This window comes from Rhynchophorus ferrugineus, unplaced genomic scaffold (assembly GCF_030347505.1).
Source record: "Rhynchophorus ferrugineus isolate W39M unplaced genomic scaffold, kcgeb_rfMv2 rfM3, whole genome shotgun sequence".
NCBI lineage: Eukaryota > Metazoa > Arthropoda > Insecta > Coleoptera > Curculionidae > Rhynchophorus > Rhynchophorus ferrugineus.
Genome location: NW_027472582.1, coordinates 10,664,495 through 10,682,552, shown reverse-complemented (window position 1 = coordinate 10,682,552; position 18,058 = coordinate 10,664,495). Strand labels below are relative to the sequence as shown.

At 33.1% G+C, this 18,058-nt stretch overlaps 1 protein-coding gene and 1 non-coding gene across 2 annotated transcripts in view; one reads left to right on the top strand and one right to left on the bottom strand.

Annotated features, from left to right (window-relative positions):
• The first annotated feature begins 2,440 nt into the window (after nucleotides 1-2,440).
• On the top strand, nucleotides 2,441-2,512 carry TRNAQ-UUG (transfer RNA glutamine (anticodon UUG)). Its single transcript has one exon. It is a non-coding gene; the product is annotated as a tRNA-Gln (tRNA).
• A 2,439-nt stretch (nucleotides 2,513-4,951) lies between these two features.
• LOC143193518 (uncharacterized) overlaps nucleotides 4,952-18,058 on the bottom strand; it is a 47,444-nt gene continuing 34,337 nt past the window's right edge. The window contains exons 14-19 of the mRNA XM_076399768.1: nucleotides 12,865-13,192; nucleotides 12,560-12,804; nucleotides 10,788-11,032; nucleotides 10,449-10,726; nucleotides 5,392-5,584; nucleotides 4,952-5,338 (exon numbers count right to left, since the gene is read on the bottom strand). Of these exons, the coding sequence (XP_076255883.1) occupies nucleotides 5,100-5,338; nucleotides 5,392-5,584; nucleotides 10,449-10,726; nucleotides 10,788-11,032; nucleotides 12,560-12,804; nucleotides 12,865-13,192 (1,528 nt within the window). The 3' untranslated portion in view covers nucleotides 4,952-5,099. The remainder of the gene's footprint in view (nucleotides 5,339-5,391; nucleotides 5,585-10,448; nucleotides 10,727-10,787; nucleotides 11,033-12,559; nucleotides 12,805-12,864; nucleotides 13,193-18,058) is intronic.

Here is an 18,058-nt window from a genome sequence, read left to right as displayed (position 1 = left end):
AAGTCATTAAAATTTTAATTAAGTTGAAAAATAAACACAAATTAAAAGTAGAATTTTATATAAAGAAATAATTTATAGTTGAAAATAAATATTGATAATTTAATATTATACAATTATTCAAAGAATTTTATATTATTGTGAGAAAATATCTCTATATTATTTATGTTATAATTAATTATTTTTATTATATTAATGAAATAATTTAGTAAAGGTTTAGAAGGAATTACATATCCTAATATTAAAAGTAGAAAACCTGAATCAAGTTCCGACGAAGATCTTGAAAAAACTTATTCGAATTTAATTAATTTCTTAATCAAAAATGTGGCTGAATCATTAAGATCAACCGCACAATTACTGGAAACTTTCGATTGAACTTCATCCAACGAACATACACACACACACACATATATATATATATATATATATATATATATATATATATATATATATATACTAGCGACCCGCCCCGGCTTCGCACGGGTGCAATGCTGATATTAAATTAAATACACTACATAAAAAATATGAACGTTGTATATAAAAACATAGCGGCCCGCTCCGACTTTGCACGGGCATAAAATATATATGCCTATGTCACTCAATGAAAACATGATTAAAATCAATCCAGTATTTTTGGTTCATTCATTACTGCCCTTGGCCTGCGCGCATTAAATTTGGAGTAAAACAATTCCTCTTCCCCTATACTTACTATGAAGATTTCCTGCTATCTTTGGAATATCTAAATTCATACAATTTTTATTACATTACACATTTTTAAACGCAAATTTTAAATTTGTAATATCTCCGAAAATATTTGTTTAATTTACATGCTGTAAGGAACCATATTGATCTATATTAATTGCACACTGTATTTAAGGTACTTAATTCGATAAGGATTAATGCCGTATTGCTTAAAATAGCTTCGTAAATAAGCCATTTTCTCACGTAAAAAGTAAACAATAAAAATGGTTAATGTGGGTTATCCCTAAAAGATAAACATATACCATCGCGGACTTTTTTGTAGACCTTTTTATGGTGTACAATACTGTAGTACATTAAATTGATCTAACTCGTAGGGTTAAGCAGCGTTTTTGCTAATTGCTAAATAAGCCTAAAAAAATAGGTTAATTTACGACATCACGTTAGAAACCTCTAAAATGAGCAATGTTGCTTTAGTATATTATGCATGTATTATACATATAAACCTTCCTCTTGAATCACTCTATCTATTGAAAATAACCGCATCAAAATCCGTTGCGTAGTTTTAAAGATTTAAGCGCACATAGGGATATAGGGACAGAAAAGGCGATTTTGTTTTATACTATGTAGTGATATATATATATATATATATATATATATATATATATATATATATATATATATATATATGTATATATATATATATATATATATATATATATATATATATACCAATCCACCGGCGTTGCCAACCTTTGTACTTGTTGATGAATTCGTGGTGGCCTAAAGGTCGTGGCGGTCGCCACAAAAATATATGTAAAAAAATATCACTACTCTTTAAGAGATTCAGAAAATATATGTATTTTTTTAGGCTAGTATTTCTCTATTTTCATTTTTTCTTACAAAATCATATATTTTTTGTAAATTATCGATATTTTTTTATAATTATAGCAAAAAAATATAGATGTTTCTTTCTCCGATATTTCGATATATCTATATTTTTTTTAAATATCGAAAACGATATCTCGATATTTTTTAAATTTTTGTCAGGCTTTGTTTACAAACTTCTTACGTCATTTTTGACTGGTGTATAGACTTCCTTGTTTCATATTATTAAATTACTTCTAAGTACTAACAATTCTTAGTGTATTTATGTTTAAATATAGCAATGAAGTTGAAATCTAAAGTTTTAGGTTTTAGGCGTCATTGTTGCTACTTTGTCAAACTTTCATCTTAATATATTTGTAGATATATGATTAACAATAAATCCGATTTTCGTACGTCAATTTCTCATTAAAATTACGCTAGTTTTACTGCCATCGTTATTCTAAAAAAGAAATTATCTATACGAACAATATGAACAAATGTGTATAAATATGTCAAAAGTGATTTAAATCTAACCGTCATATTAAATATTATTTTATCAGGTAACCTAACAATATGTATAAATATCTAAATAACAGCGTTGTTACTTAAACTATTTCTACATGTGATTCGTCATTGTAAACACGATCCTAAATTGTTTAAATATGTGACAAGTGTAAATATTCTTTATCGCGTTACAATTCATTACTAAAAATTATCATAACGCAGTGCCGGAGTCCCAAAATATTTAATTTAATTATTTTTTGTTATTTAAATTGATTTATTTAGATTGAAAACCAGTTATTTTAATAAATTAACAAATTATTAATATACGTAATACGTACAAATATATCAATCTGTATCAAAAATCGAAATCGTAGGTTCCATGGTGTAATGGTTAGCACTCTGGACTTTGAATCCAGCGATCCGAGTTCAAATCTCGGTGGAACCTCGAGAACTTTTTAAAATTTTGATATAATTAACGAAATATTTAATCAATACTTACGTGTCTATATTCTATTAATTATTTTCAATATTTTATTTTAATTGTTATCTAATCTTTTTTGCTAATTTGCTAATATAGTGTTAGTATTTATAGGTAATTACTAACCCCATGACTGAAATGACGATTCTTTAGAGATCGCAAATACTCCAAAGATGATTAAGTAATATTTAAAATTCCCTATACTAATTTTTTTAAATAATATTAGGTTAGAAACAATTCGAAACGTTTTATTTGAATAAAAAATAATCTATCTAAAAAGACATTGCAGGAATTTGTTCTGTCAAACATTTCTTATATTTTTTTCTCACTGAGTTTTGTTATTTCCTTGTTGCTCATTTACCCATGCTACAATACTTTTAACGTCACTTTTATGCTTTGTACATGTATGTGTGAATTCAATCGATTTGCTTACTGATTATTATGAAACTTAATATTTCTACTGTTCTATTATTTCTACTAACAGGTTAATCGAAAAAATGATTTTGAATAACCGTAAATTGAAACTGAATGAAATAGCAGACACTCTAAAGATATCAACTGAACGTGTACATCATATTATTCACAAATATTTGGGTATGAGAAAGCTCTGTGCAAAGGGGGAGCCGCGCGAGCTCACTTTTGACTGAAAACAACGACGAGTTGATGATTCGGAGCAGTGTTTGAAGATGATCAAGCGTAATAAACCCGAGTTTTTGCGGCTATATGTGACAACGGATGAAATATGGCTCCATCATTTCACTCTGAAGTCTAATCGACAGTCATTCGAGTGGACTGCACACGATCAACCCGCTCCAAAGCGTGGGAAAACGCAACAGTCGGCTGCAAAGGTTATAAAAACGGCCGCATTTGAAGAAAAGGAAAAGTCGGCTGGCAAGGTTATGGCGTCTGTATTTTGGGATGCGCATGGAATCATTTTCATTGACTACCTTGAAAAAGGAAGGACCATCAACAGCCACTATCACATAGCGTTATTGGACCGTTTGAAGGGCGAAACCGCCGAAAAACGACCGCATTTTAAGGAAAGATCAGAGAGAATCCGAAGGCAGTACTTTATCTGCTTCACCAAGACAATGCACCGTGTCAAAAATCAATGAATTGGGCTTAGAGTTGCTTCTTCATCCACCGTATTCTCCAGATCTGGCCCCCAGCGACTATTTCCTGTTCTCAGATCTCAGAAGAATACTTGCTGGGAAGAAATTTTCGTCGAGTCAAGAGATGATCGCCGAAACTGAGGCCTATTTTGAAACAAAGGGCAAATCGTATTAGAAAATGGTATCGAAAAGTTGGAAGATCGCTATAATCAGTGTATCACTCTTGAAGGGAATTATGTTAAATAAAAAAAACTAATCTTGTCAAACAATGTGTTTTACTGTGGTAGGCCGAGGACTTTTCAATTGACCTGTTACATATAGGTAAAATGCTAGTTTTCTATTTAGTATTCCATGATGTATATAACGGTAATAATAATGGAGAGATTAGTAGCTGAGCTGGAGTCCTTTGAGAATCTCATTTCTGAATCAGTCCTCATACATTGATTGCTTTTGTTGTTGAAAAAATCTGCTGTCGAAGCCCATTAAATACATTTAAAGACTTTCTGATTCTGCTTCCTCATAACTCAATTGTTGATTTTTGGTTCCAACGATTTAAAGGTATTGTTGATTTTTGGTTCCAACGATTTAAAGGTAGTTATCTTGATGTCAATGATAAATGATGGCCTGAAGGACAATGAAGACAATGACAAAGACAATTAACTGCAATTTTTATGAAATTTGGAAACGCAGGTTTCTATATATTTTTCATATATATAATAAATTAATACAATTACTTTATCCCCTTTAAAAAATTACTCTCAGGCTGTCCAAAAGGTGTTTCATTCTAAATAAAACGACTCATTAAAAATCACCTAATCATACACTATCATTTTATTTGTAAATAAGTTCTTAATTAACAAATATCTTAAACTCTGTCTACCAATAGATAAGAACAAACTAATATCGTAACAATAGCTATAGTCTATTCAAAGTTTATTTGTATATGCGTCATCAAGATGTTTAATGTATTGTCTGCCGCAATTTGTAAATTCGTTTTAGAATCAGGCAATATCTTCCTTTCATTTTATTCTAGTTAGTAAGGGACACAATGCTGTCTCATTAGTCCGAACACATAAACAAGCCTGTCAAAGTGGTCCAGTTGTCAGACGTATGAAAAATTCTTGAAAGTAATAGTGATAAGAGGTTATAACTGTAACTTATAAACTATTGTGGCTGTATAATTGACTGTAGTTTTTAGATATGCCATAATGTAAAAATAAATTATATTTAATAACATTTTCGTTCAGTTATTTTATTTAGATTAGAATTTTGTTGTATGTCAAAACCGAACTGAACTAAATCTCAGAGTTGATGCGGCAACATTGCGATGTTTTGACGGCACAGATTTCGATGACGCATATACAAATAAACTTTGAATGGACTATGAAATATATCTGTAGCTTAATATTTCGTAACGAGTACAGTACAATAAAAATGCCGCCTTATTTCAATAATACCAATACTTTCGCTATATGCCTCAGGACATTCTGAGGCACAGCTTCGTGAAGACACTTTTGAAAATTGGGCTCCTCTATTAAATGCTTAAATAAAACTTTCCCGTAGGTTCTCGCCTCCAAATTGCCATCAGTTAGTGAATTTGCGCCAGCCAATAGTAGTTTATCTTTCAGATCTTTCGGTAGTTGCAAGGCTCTATCCGGACCGATTCTCTTTACAATATCCCCTGAAATAATAACTTAAAAATTCGTCTATATGTTAATTATAAACAGTTGGTACCTAAGAGCCTGACAGAAGCGGCACGCACGATGGAATTCTGGTGGGAACATCCCCGGAGGGTGATGACGGGAATAACTCGTTGAGCAGGGATCTGTTCACACATAATGTCGAGAGCTGCGTTTGCGTCCGCCCGCAGGAATTTGTTTGTGTCCGCCGTTCTGTGTAAGAGCGGCGCGGCCAGTTCCTCCAATTCCTTAAAATCACAAAAATGTTAAATTACGTGTCTTCCACCTCACTACAATCATTAAATTAAGCCGGCTTGGTGGCGTAGTGGTAAAGGCGATGGGACGGTCCTCCTACTGTTGCGATAGGCGCGGGTTCGAATCCAGCTGGGGCATGGTCGTAAATTTATGTTTGTAATTGTTTAAAATTTGTGAATGTTCTAGGCAAGAGTGTAAAATCCGACAAGGAAAATGATCCCAGTCACGCTAGTAACTAGGCTGGGTAAGACCGGATGTCTTCTGGGATGATTTCTAAAGTTGGTTACTCGCCAGTCGGTAGGGTTAATGCTTAGGACCGTGGTTCGGAGCCCACGTTAAACTTTAAGCCCAGTCCAGATAAACCAATAGTTGGTAAAAGGAGTAAAATATATAAAAAGTTAAATATTAAAAACAATCATTAAATTAATCTTATTTATCATCACTGATACAGAAAAAATAGCAAATTATAAAAATCATGGTATTTTCATCAAGTTAATTCGACTTATTTAGCCCCTTAAACTTCTAACCATTCCCTAAATTTAAAAAAATACTTCGAGAACTTTTTTCTATTCCAAAAATCATATTTAACAATTGTTCCAAAAATTATGAAAACCCTGGCATAAATACATTCTATTTAAGAATAAATATAACTGCAAAAAAAAATTCGAAAAAATTATATATAGTCTATCCAAAGAAGTTCTGAACATACGTCATCAAGATGTTTAATATATTGCCTGCCGCAGTTTGTAAATTCGTTTTAGAATCAGACTTTCTTTCTTATTTTATTCTAGTTAAAAAAAGATACACTGCTCTTTGACAAGTCCGAACGTTTAACCGAACTAGCCTGTAAAATTCTTATCTAAATTTTCATCTTGAATATACCCAATGGTCACTCATGGCAAGATGATAATAAAACAATAGTGTTATGAATGACAATACAAGATGATGGAAAAATGTTGGAATAACAGTTGAATACATTTTATTAGTCATAGCATTTCTTAATAATTCATTGCAGATATATTTTACTTCATGCTGGAAACGGAAATGGTTAATAACAACTTCGTTTTGGATGTACTCGATCATCAACACATTGAAGAAGAAATTGACAAATGATGGAATTGTGAATAAATATTAGATAGATTGTAAACTAGCAGCTTGGTTATTCACTTGAATGAATCTATCTGAATATGATATGATTCAATGCTGCCAATTTTAAGACAGGTTAATGAGAGTGGAAACAAGTAAAGTTGAGTTTATAATTAATATATAACTGTACGAAATGTTATTGTAGAGTGTAAAAGATTTATCTGCACAGATATCTGTGTAATTGTTCAGAATATACATGAGCATTGGCTAAAATGTGTCAGGGGAGAACGAATAGTAACTCTTTTGCAGATATGGCAAATGCATTAAGGAGAATGCAGTGATTAAATCTAGTTTTATTAAGAACAATGTAAACAAGTTTTGGCAGAACAAACTAAGGTGAAATATAGTGACACCAAAATGTCTTTACAAAGAAACACTGTGCCGAAGAACACAATAACTAACCGTAAAAGTTCAATATCCCCTCTAATGAAAGTAAAATATGTTACTTGGATATATAATTGTTAATTAGGTGGATTAAATCTCCAGGGGATACAACTATATAAAAACGGACCTAGAATTATAACTTATAGGTGGTATAGAAAAAGTATGTAAAGTATGTATGTAATGTAAATATAATCCAACACAACCCTTAATTGTAGTTTTAAATCCTTCGATAATATATGCATTAGATCTACTACTACATGTTAAAATATATTATATTTGATAACAATATTTTGGTCTAATTATTGTATTTAGATTAGAATTTTGCTGTATACCAAATTGAACTAAAACTCAGAGTTTGCGGCAACATTGCGACGTTTGAACGTTACGAATCTAGATGACGTATGTACAAAATTTCTTTGAATAGAATATATTAAGGTATTATTATACCTAGATATAAATAGACATTTTATGAATATATATGGGTTTAAGTCACGTGGAGAAATATATATTTAAATAAATTAGGTTTGGTAATTAATTTTAATCCTATTCATACTCTGGTCTTCTTTATTTAAAAGATAATTTAATCTGGATAATTGTTTCCCTTGATTTTATTTATATTAAGTAACGTGTGTGTATATATATTATAGAGACTAGACTGAGCTAAAAAAACAGTTGAAACAGAAAAACAGACAGAAAACAGAAAAAAAACTTTTGACCGATATGCTGAGCTTAAATTCTGTCGTCCCAACATAAAGAATTTTTTTTAAATGACCTAAAACAGTTTCAGAAAATTGAAAAGTGTACTTTCTTGAATATCAGCAGGTAGTGTTATAACTACACAAAAATTTCAGCTGGTAAAAATGGCTTCTAAACACTACGAAATTCAAATTCATATTGGATATGACTGAATCAAATATTGGATTGACAAGCTATCATAAAAACGGTGAGTATTTTTTAGAATGATTGAGAGTCTATCTAAAATTGATCATATTATGGAAAAAACGCATTTGTAAAAGGTCCAAATAAAAAGGCGAATTAGCCACTCGAAAATTATACAAAAAGAGATAATATAGTCTATGCAATAAAACAGTCAATATACGTCATCAACATTTGCAATGTTACCGCATTAACTTTGGATTTTGGTTTACAGCGTTTGCCGGTTTATAACCTCCAATTGTTATGACTAATATTTCGAAGAATTTTGTAGATATTTGTACCAACACTAACTAGGGTAAAATAAGAAGGAAACAAAACATATGAATACTAACAAAAATGTCCCGAGCAGTATAAATTTTGGATGGACTCACCGTTACAACAAAAAGTGTTACAAAAGTACAGAGAAGGGCTTAAATATATGCTCATATGGTGAGAATCATATCAAGAATTATAAATGTGCCCATACCACTATACTAATACTTATTACCGCAAGGTATTCATAATCTGATCGATATTTATTTAAAGAACATATTTATCAAGATAGCATTAAGTCCTGGCAACGTTTTCTTTAATCATAGTTATAATACCATAAGACGAAAATGGGAAAAATGTATTTATGTAACATGATTACAGCCCATCAATCCACAGGAAGATTAATAAGCTGTGAGTTTGATAGAAGAGATAAAGGTTATTCGGTTATTTTTCGAGCTCAGGTAGATTTATAAGAAATTAAAGTAATTTCATCAGGCAGTCTGAGTAATATTTTAGTGGAAGTTTCAGCTGATGTTTTAAAATATATGAACAAAAAATATGGAAATTTATTTTATGTCTGAATTAAACTCTGACAAACATTACAAAGATTTTGTGCGCCCTTTCATCACAATAAATGAGTCCGGTCCAACAAGCAAAACTCAAAGCATTTAATACAAACCGAATTTAGATCCAGAAATCAGTCAAGAAAGTATCAAAATTAGTTTAAGAAAAGAAAATGTAAAATGATAAACGGTAAAATAATACACTCAATAATTATAATTAAGATAAGTATTGCCAAATTCAGTTTATAAAAACGTGAAATCCCTCGGAGCATTTTGCTTTCTAACTTCGGTAATTAGAATTACCCTAGTTAAAAAGGGACAGAATGAAATCCGATGCGTCCCAACATGCAACCAAATCGATCTATAAAATTCGATTTGTATTGGTACTGGTCGACAACATAGTCATATATCAATGTAAATATAATAAAACCACTGTAACCTATAAACTATTGTGTATATTCAATTAACTGTAGTTTAAGTCCTTCAATAAATATGCGTTAGATGTTAACATAAATTATATTTTATAAGGTTATTTTTGTTTCATTATTTTATTCACATTAGTGTTTTGTTGTCAGAGTCAAAATAAACGGAAACTTTAATTTGGTGCGGCAACGTTGCATTATAAATTTTGATCTCGTGCATTGGCTGTTTTATTGTAACGATTACGGCACATGTAGTCATAGATGACGTAGAATATACTACCAAATGCAGTTAGTAAAGCTAGTTAAAAAGTGAGAAAATGCTATGTAATTTGTGGGAATATTTAACCGCATTAGCTCATAAAATTGGGTTGATAGTGGTGAGCCATGTTGCCAAATATTTCGAAAATTCTTGAAAGCATTAATGCTAATAACTAGTTTTGAGAACTATCGACTGAAATTGACTACCGACTGTTTAGTAATTGACTACTTTTTACTATCGACTGTTTCAGTCTTACTTTTAGTTACTCTTTTTGGTCCTACTTATTTCATTCGACTGATCTTTAACGTTCTGGCTCTCTGGTCCTAGCCGCGAACTTTACCCATTTATACCATTTATGGCATACATTTATGCTTACATAGATTTATATGTAATATATGTAGTTTTATTATTTTTTTGGTAGTTTGCTTGTAAATAACAATATATTGTATATTAATATTATAGAATGTTGATGCAATATCTTTCAAGATTGTTAATGTAATAGGGTAGAAATATTAAATTTGTGAATGATACATAGTAAAATGCTCTTGACTGTAACTGACTGCTCTGCTATGACTCGATAGTAATTACTCTTTTCAATCGCTAGTTTTCGACTATCGACTGTTTTGCGACTATCAACTGTTTCGACTGTTTTCAGTCGATAGTTCCCAACGCTACTAATAACCAAAAATCTATAAAAAAATATTTCGAAGTTCTGACGTGAAACATTTTCAGGACGCCGATATTTTATTGAACGGGCTATAAATCTAAATGCTAAATAATATGGTAAATTGACAAGCAGATATTAATGATCCCAAAGTAACTTTTGGAAACTGCATATAAGAAACGAATCTTCCAGGAAATAAACTTAGTGGTAAAACTATTATATAAATAATACCATGTCCAATCCTCGGCGACAAGTTGAAAACAGTTCGCCGGCTGTCATGCAAGCGACCCGAGCCACCTGGGAACGAAGATTCCGCACGTGTTTCGCAACGCCCAAGCACACCTGGTGCATTTGGTGCTCTATTACGTCCGGATTGTACCGCATTAACTTGCTGAGATCCTGCAAGCCGTGAAGAGTCACCTCCCAGTCGGGACTCTCCAGTTGCGTTAAGACCTGATGCAGAGCCTCCTTGGGTTTTGTCGAAGGCCGCGTGACGTGCACCGCGGGATCTGAAATTCAAACATTAATTATAATTAGCACCAAATCGTGTACGGATGTCGAAAGTCTTACCCGAAGCTCTTGGGGTGGCTTTGAAAGACCGCCTGGTGCTGTTGCGCGAGAATCTTCTTTCCAGCTTCGACTTGGACGCAACGCTGGTCACCTCTCGCACTTCCGCAGGTGAGTTGAGAGAATCCATGGAGTTGAGGGAATTCTGTTTAATAATAGTGGCCGAAGAAATGACGTCCTTGTAGAAATGAGCGTTGTTATTTATGATGTTGTCCTCGTTCCTAACGGGTGCAGAGTTGATGTTTTTCCTGCGAATTTCGCGATATTAACCACCTGATTTATCTCTTCGATTTTGGAAAATAAACTGAAAGGTGATTAGTGAGTTCGGGATTGTACAGACAATCATTGAAGAATCAAGGATTATATAAAAATCATCTTTTTGTGTGTTTTTTTCTTTGGTAAAAAAATTAAATGTGCATGAAAGAATCAATTTAAAAAAATACCAAATTAAGCTTCTTAACAAACACTTAATGGACATAGAGGGATTAGTGAGCACGACTATTTTTGTTGTTTTAGGATACAAGTAAGCTTTAAAGGTTTACTAAGCAAAAATGGTACCACGTATTTTATTTCAAGTTCATCAAGTTATATAAGTATTGTTCATCAACATTATAAGTTAAAAACAATCTGAGCAATCTAAGAATCGACCACATTTTTGGCTCCTCTATCATAAATGAAATGCTGAAGTAGTACTTGAAATCAAGTCTGGGACAACATTTGAATTACTTGTAATTAAAGCACATAATGGAAATACGAATACATATTTGGCTATCTGACGCTGGGGTATATTTTAATTAGTTATTTATTAAACTTTTAGTTTCCACAAAATATGACAGGGAAAGATTTTAAAATCTTATAATCCATGCGTATTACAAAGAATATGAATTAATACCTGGGAATAACAGGAGTAACAGAATAGTATTAGTAAAGAAGACGATGATTTTATTGTTTTTGCGAACAGAGATAGTGATCAACTACAGATGTCAAAAATAGAATTAGAGTTAGTCAGCTTCCTAAACGATAAAAGCAAAAAGCTTGCCATCCATGTTATTACTGAGCTGATGTGATGTGAAATCTGAAGTCGTTCGGTGCAAAAGCTATTCAGTTTGCTTTTTAAGCTCTAACTATAGCATATAAAACCTCGTAGAAATACTGTAGACAAGTGCTTCTATGGTGTAATGGTTAAAGCCTTTAGCACCCGAACGGAGGTCGTGGGTTCGATTCCCGACGTGGACAATAACTTTTTGTTGTTTTTTAATTAGAACATTTGACAAATCACCTAAGCTAGATAGCAGACTCGGCCTGAAACGTTCCCTATTTCAATCGTTGTTACTTTATTTCTATTTTTCCTCATACGGGCTGCAGTTTTACTTGGCTTACCCATTGTAAAAAATAAATATCTATATATTTATATAAGTAAACATATAACACTAAATAGAGAAAAATAGAATATTTAAAAAAAATTGAACCCATTTCGAAAAATAAATAAGGAACTCACTAAAAATTTAAAAAATAAGGAAACTCAAATTTTTAAGTATATAGTAGGATATAAAATACGTTTTATATAGATAGGTTAAAAAAGGTTTTTGATTATTTTTATTCAGTTATTACAAGGACTAATATTATATATTTTATTTTAGGTATATTAGTGAGTTCCTCATTTATTCCTAAGTCTGTTCAATTTTTTTGTTAAAAATATTTTCCGTGTTGATTTTCGCGAATTTTGGTGAAACTGTGAACATGATATGCATTATCAACTAAACAGTAACGATTACCTAGTCGAATTGATTTCTGGCAAAACGTTCTGAAGATCTATCACAGATTTACTCTTTCTCCGCACCTGCACAGTCGATAGAGCGGAATCCGCTAGCACGGCGACGCTTTCAGAAGACGATATGGTTTCTAAAACATCTTCCGCATTATTCGATATACTGACGGTATCGACTGAAGGGAAATTACTGTTAATAATTTCACCTAAACCGCCACTGGCATCAACGGAATTCACTGTCGACGAGTTAATCTGGAAATCGCAATGAACAGTAGGAATAGGAACTCTCGGACTAGTAAGCTAGTGGCTTACCGTTCGATTCTCTGGGGGTGATAAAACAGGTGCGGGGGAAGATCCTGCGGAAAACCTGTCTGTACGATCCTGCGGGCGACTATCGACTGGCGAATTTTGGAGTTCGGCCTCTTCAATGTCGGAACTGAGCCGCTCCTCCGTGTCCATTTTTATGAATGCGGGCGGACGGTGGGGGTGTTCGGGTGGCGTAGGGGTATAATAGCCGGATGATTCGGACCCGGACGACTTCGGCAGGGCGCGGTGCTGGAGTGTATCGTTTTCCGGCGGCCCATCGCGTGCTTTCCTTCCGGAGAGAGGTGTTGACGTCGGTGGCGTGGGTAAGACGGATCTAATAAGAATAATACATTAGTTTAGGAAAAAAAGTCCCTTAATATTAACACGTTCGCTGCCAATAACGCGCTAGCGCGTAATGTGTAGCTTTCATTGGGCGCCAATTATGCTCCAAAGCTTTATATGTGCGGTGGTCTTTCTAAGCCTTGTATTTAGTTCGGCATTAGCAGTATGCCCGTACAGTTGTAACGACATTATCTGAAGACTTTAGTTGAGTCATTTACGTGCTTGGTTTTGATCTTTTCCTTTTTGATTCATATGTACTACAGAATTGCATATGGCGGCAAAAAATATCGATGTATCAGGGCCCTGTAGTCCTAAAAGTGGAAAAATAGATATGAAACGTGAAAACTTTACAATAAATATTCAGGCAATCGTATTCCAATTACGACTTTCGTTCGTCTGTCATAAAAAAGTTATTAAAGGCTCCGTCCAAACCCACTTCCAGAGCGGTTATCAGCGAACATGTTTTGAAAATACGAGAGGAGAAGAAAGCAGGAAACGTAATGAGAAAGCAATGTAAAAATTGTTATTTACATAAAAACACTATTTATGTATGCACTGCATGTCTTGGCTATCCTGGTTACTGTTTAGACTGTGCAAGAATTGTCAAGAGTGACCTCTTATGATTTATCTCAATAGGGTTTTTATTTATTTTATGAGTCTTAGTGAAAATTTGTATTAGCTCATGGTCATTCATTTATTTCTGTTGACTTCTCAATTTAATTGAATAGATATTTTGTTTGTTTGTAGTAACATTTACTTAGTTTTTTTTTCTAGTTTTTCTGCTGAATATTTTTTTTTCTCATTCTAGTAGTTGGTTTATTTCCGTTATTTATATAATTTTGTTGTGGTATATTAAATTATATCATCTTATTAAACAATATATTTTCCTATTCTGTCCATTTTAACACGTCACGCGCTCGCGCGTTATGCAGTCATCGGCAATAAAATTTGACCTCAGTGCCGATCAGGCTCTGATGATTTTCTTCGAGCTTAAAATTATATTTTAAATATAGTCTATCCCATAAAACACCCAATACACGCCAATTTTTTAGACATTTGACAACAGTGTCGGCCAGTATTAACGTAAATTGAATTTTATAGATTGATTAGGTTACATGTTCCCTTCAGACAGCATTTTATGTCTTTTAAATTATGATAAAATGTGAAGGAAAAATCAGCTCCGAGTTTTACATTTTTACTCGAATTGCATATTCGACGTCATCTATGACGTATATTGGCTGATTTATTGGAAGGACTATAGAAACATTTTCGCGGCCTTTTGTGTTTATGTTGTTAGCAAGGTTGTAGAACACAACAAAATAAGTCTACGCAAAATCACATAACCTTTTAGAACAGCATATTTTACAATATCAACTAGTAAGCAACATATTCGACATGGTATTTTCATGTATTTTCTCAAAAATCACCAAAATATAGCAATTAGCTCTAGTTATCTCTAGTTAAAACAGATTATAACATCTAATTAATTATCGGTTTGTAATATTTAATTATTATCAGTAATTTTTTAAAGAATTCTGTAAAAATTTGACAACAGTGTCGACCAGTAACAACACAAATCAAAAGGTACAAACTGATTCGGTTACATATCCAGACGCATACTTTTGAATTACGCAGAATCCACACTTTTGTGCTATTTAGGCATGATGAGATAAAGAACGATAAAATATTCTATTCAAATTTAATTAATTTCCTTTGAATATAAAGAAATACAATACAGCATTATGTATCTTCTCAACTAAGGTAAAATGAGAAGGAAAAATTCGCTCGGAATTTCAAACGAATTTTACTTTCTTACAAACTGCAATTGGCAATATATTGACGTCATGTATGACCTGAATAGAATTTTTTATTAGACAAGTTATATTATATGACTGGCTAATTGAGCATATGCACACAAAAAATAAATTCAGTTAGCAATATTGTTTAAATATTTAACGTATTTAGGTCAATCAAAAGGTCCTCGGCCTGACACATAGATAGCGCCACTAGAATTCAATCCATATGTTTTTTAGTTAGCCCTAACCCTCAAAAAAATGCGTGTATAAATTTAACAGGTGTGCAACTTTTGTTGTTGTAAAAAAAGGATAAAAAGGAATTTCGCGTGTTGATAAAATATTTTTTTGAAGGAAAAAATACAGTTGAAGCAAAAATATGGTTTGATGCCGAGCTTTCGGACACTGCCCCAGGAAAATCAACCATCAAGGATTGGTATGCTAAGTTTAGACGTGGTGAAAGGAGCATCGAAGACGGTAAACGCAGTAGACGCCCAAAAGAGGTTGTTACCGACGAAAACATTTAAAAAATCCACAAAATGCAAATGACCGTAAATTGAAATTGAATGAAATAGCAGACACTCTAAAGATATCAACTGAACGTGTACATTATATCATTCACGAATATTTGGGTATGGGAAAGCTCTGTGTAAAGTGGGTGCCGTGCGAGCTTACTTTTGACCAAAAACAACGACGAGTTGATGATTTGGAGCAGTGTTTGAAGATGATCAAGCGTAATAAACCCGAGTTTTTGCATCGATATGTGACAATGGATGAAACATGGCTCCATTATTTCACTCCAATCCAAGTCCAATCGACGGTCATCCGAGTAGAGTGCACACTATGAACCCGCTCCAAAGGGTGGGAAAACACAATAGTCGGCTGGCAAGGTTATGGCGTCTGTATTTTGGAATGCACATGGAATAATTTTCATTAACTACCTTGAAAAATGAAGAACCATCAACAGTGATAATTACATAGCGTTATTGGACCGTTTGAAGGACGAAATCGCCGAAAAACGACCGCATTTGAAGAAAAACAAAGTGCTACTTCACTAAGACAATGCACTGTGTCACAGGTCAGTGAAAACGATGGCAAAAATCCATGAATTGGACTTCGAATTGCTTCCTCATCCACCGTATTCTCCGGATCTGGCCCCCAGCGACTATTTCCTGTTCTCAGATCTCAAAAGAATGCTCGCTGGGAAAAAATTTTCGTCGAATGAGGCCTATTTTGAAGCAAAGGACAAATCGTTCTACAAAAATGGTACCAAAAAGTTGGAGGGTCGCTATAATCAGTGTATCACTCTTGAATGGAATTATGTTGAATAAAAAAAAACTAATTTTGCCAAAATTATTTTGTGTTTTGCTATGGTAGGCCGTTTTCAATTGACCTGTTATTTTTTTAGCTGTTTTTCCTTCAAAAGCAATTAATTACAATAAAACTACGATTATTAATATATTCGAACAATTAGTGGAAATGAAACTTGAAAATTTTAACTCAAAATAAAATCCAACGTAAATCAATCAATAATTCTTTCTTCACCGAAATATCGTACTATAAGTATTATAAATAAAAACTTGTAGCTAAGGCAGTCAAGACATTCAATAAAATAAAGCAAACAAAATAAAATTAATGTCAAATATTATATAGTTCAATATCGAAGTAACAGCATCAATATTTAATTGTGTATAATTATGTATTATTGACGTTTTTCCTTTTCATTTGGTTTGTTCACATCAACTATTACTTCTAAATATACCTTATATGTCCAAATTATTCTCGTGTGACTTTATATTTGTAATCTATTAACATATACGCACTTTGCATACACTAAACATACACAAACACAAGTTTGGTTGGCGCAGTGGTCAAGGCGACAGGACGGCCCTCCTACTGTTACAATAGTCGCGAATTCGAATCCTGCTGGAGCATGATTGTATATTTATGTGTGTATCCCAATCACGCCAGTAACCTGGCTGGGTAAGACCGGATGTCTTCTGGGATGGTTTCTAAGTTATTCACTCGAATCGTCACTGAAAATCGTCGTTCGGAACAGAATATAAATATAAGAAAAACAAACAAAACATTGAAATAAAAATTCAGAAGGCCTCTAGCCATTGTTTCATTCGTGATGATTATGGCCATAATTGATAAGCGAGCCGCAGATATTACTGTTATTAATAAAATTGATTTATTCTTTATGGAATCAAGCATTTGGACGAATATAAATGCTGATAATTGACCTCGATATAAAATTATACCTTGAAAATATATTTCAGATCCCCATGAGGAAGAAAAATCACAAAAAGACCACTAATTGATGTACACAGTGTATTGATGTAAAAATTAACAATAACACAATTGGATTCTCTTTTCTGTCTCTTATACTTATAACAGTATTAATTCTATAATAAAATATCATAAATATACCTTTAAAAATCCAACAGAATTCTTGCAAAATATTTATTAATGCGTTACAATTTTTGCATACATTAAATAGGATCGATAATCTATTTTAATTTTTAACCACAACACTACTGACCCAATTCCCGCGAAATACAAGAACATAATAAACGTAGGGTTTAGTCAAAATAGAAGCGGCTTAACAAAAATGAAAGTTTAATTCATATAAGAACTAGATTATTTCGAATATTTCTGATAAATGATAAACAGTAACTCACTTTTCTACGGTCGTAGGGGGTAACGTAACGGTTAGAATAGGCGTCGAGTTTCTGGATCTGGACGAGTCCATGATCTTCCGACTACGGTGGCATTGCAAACAAGACGAGTAATCGCACAATCCCAGGATCAGGTGTAGGGGATTGTCCTTCCTTAAACCCCAGGGATTGAGGATCTTCGCGCTGCTACACATGGCCGGCGACGCGGGTCATATGGATCGGCGGCGGCAAAAGATTTTGTTTGTGTTGACGAGCGGCGCCCAACAGGCAGAGCGACACCGTAACGTTTTCTTGGCAGAAAAAGCGGACCATCGTATAAATTAGGCGCCATTGATTTGTTCTGACCGGCGCGCTGACCTGAAGCGTCGGCTTCGGAATTACTAT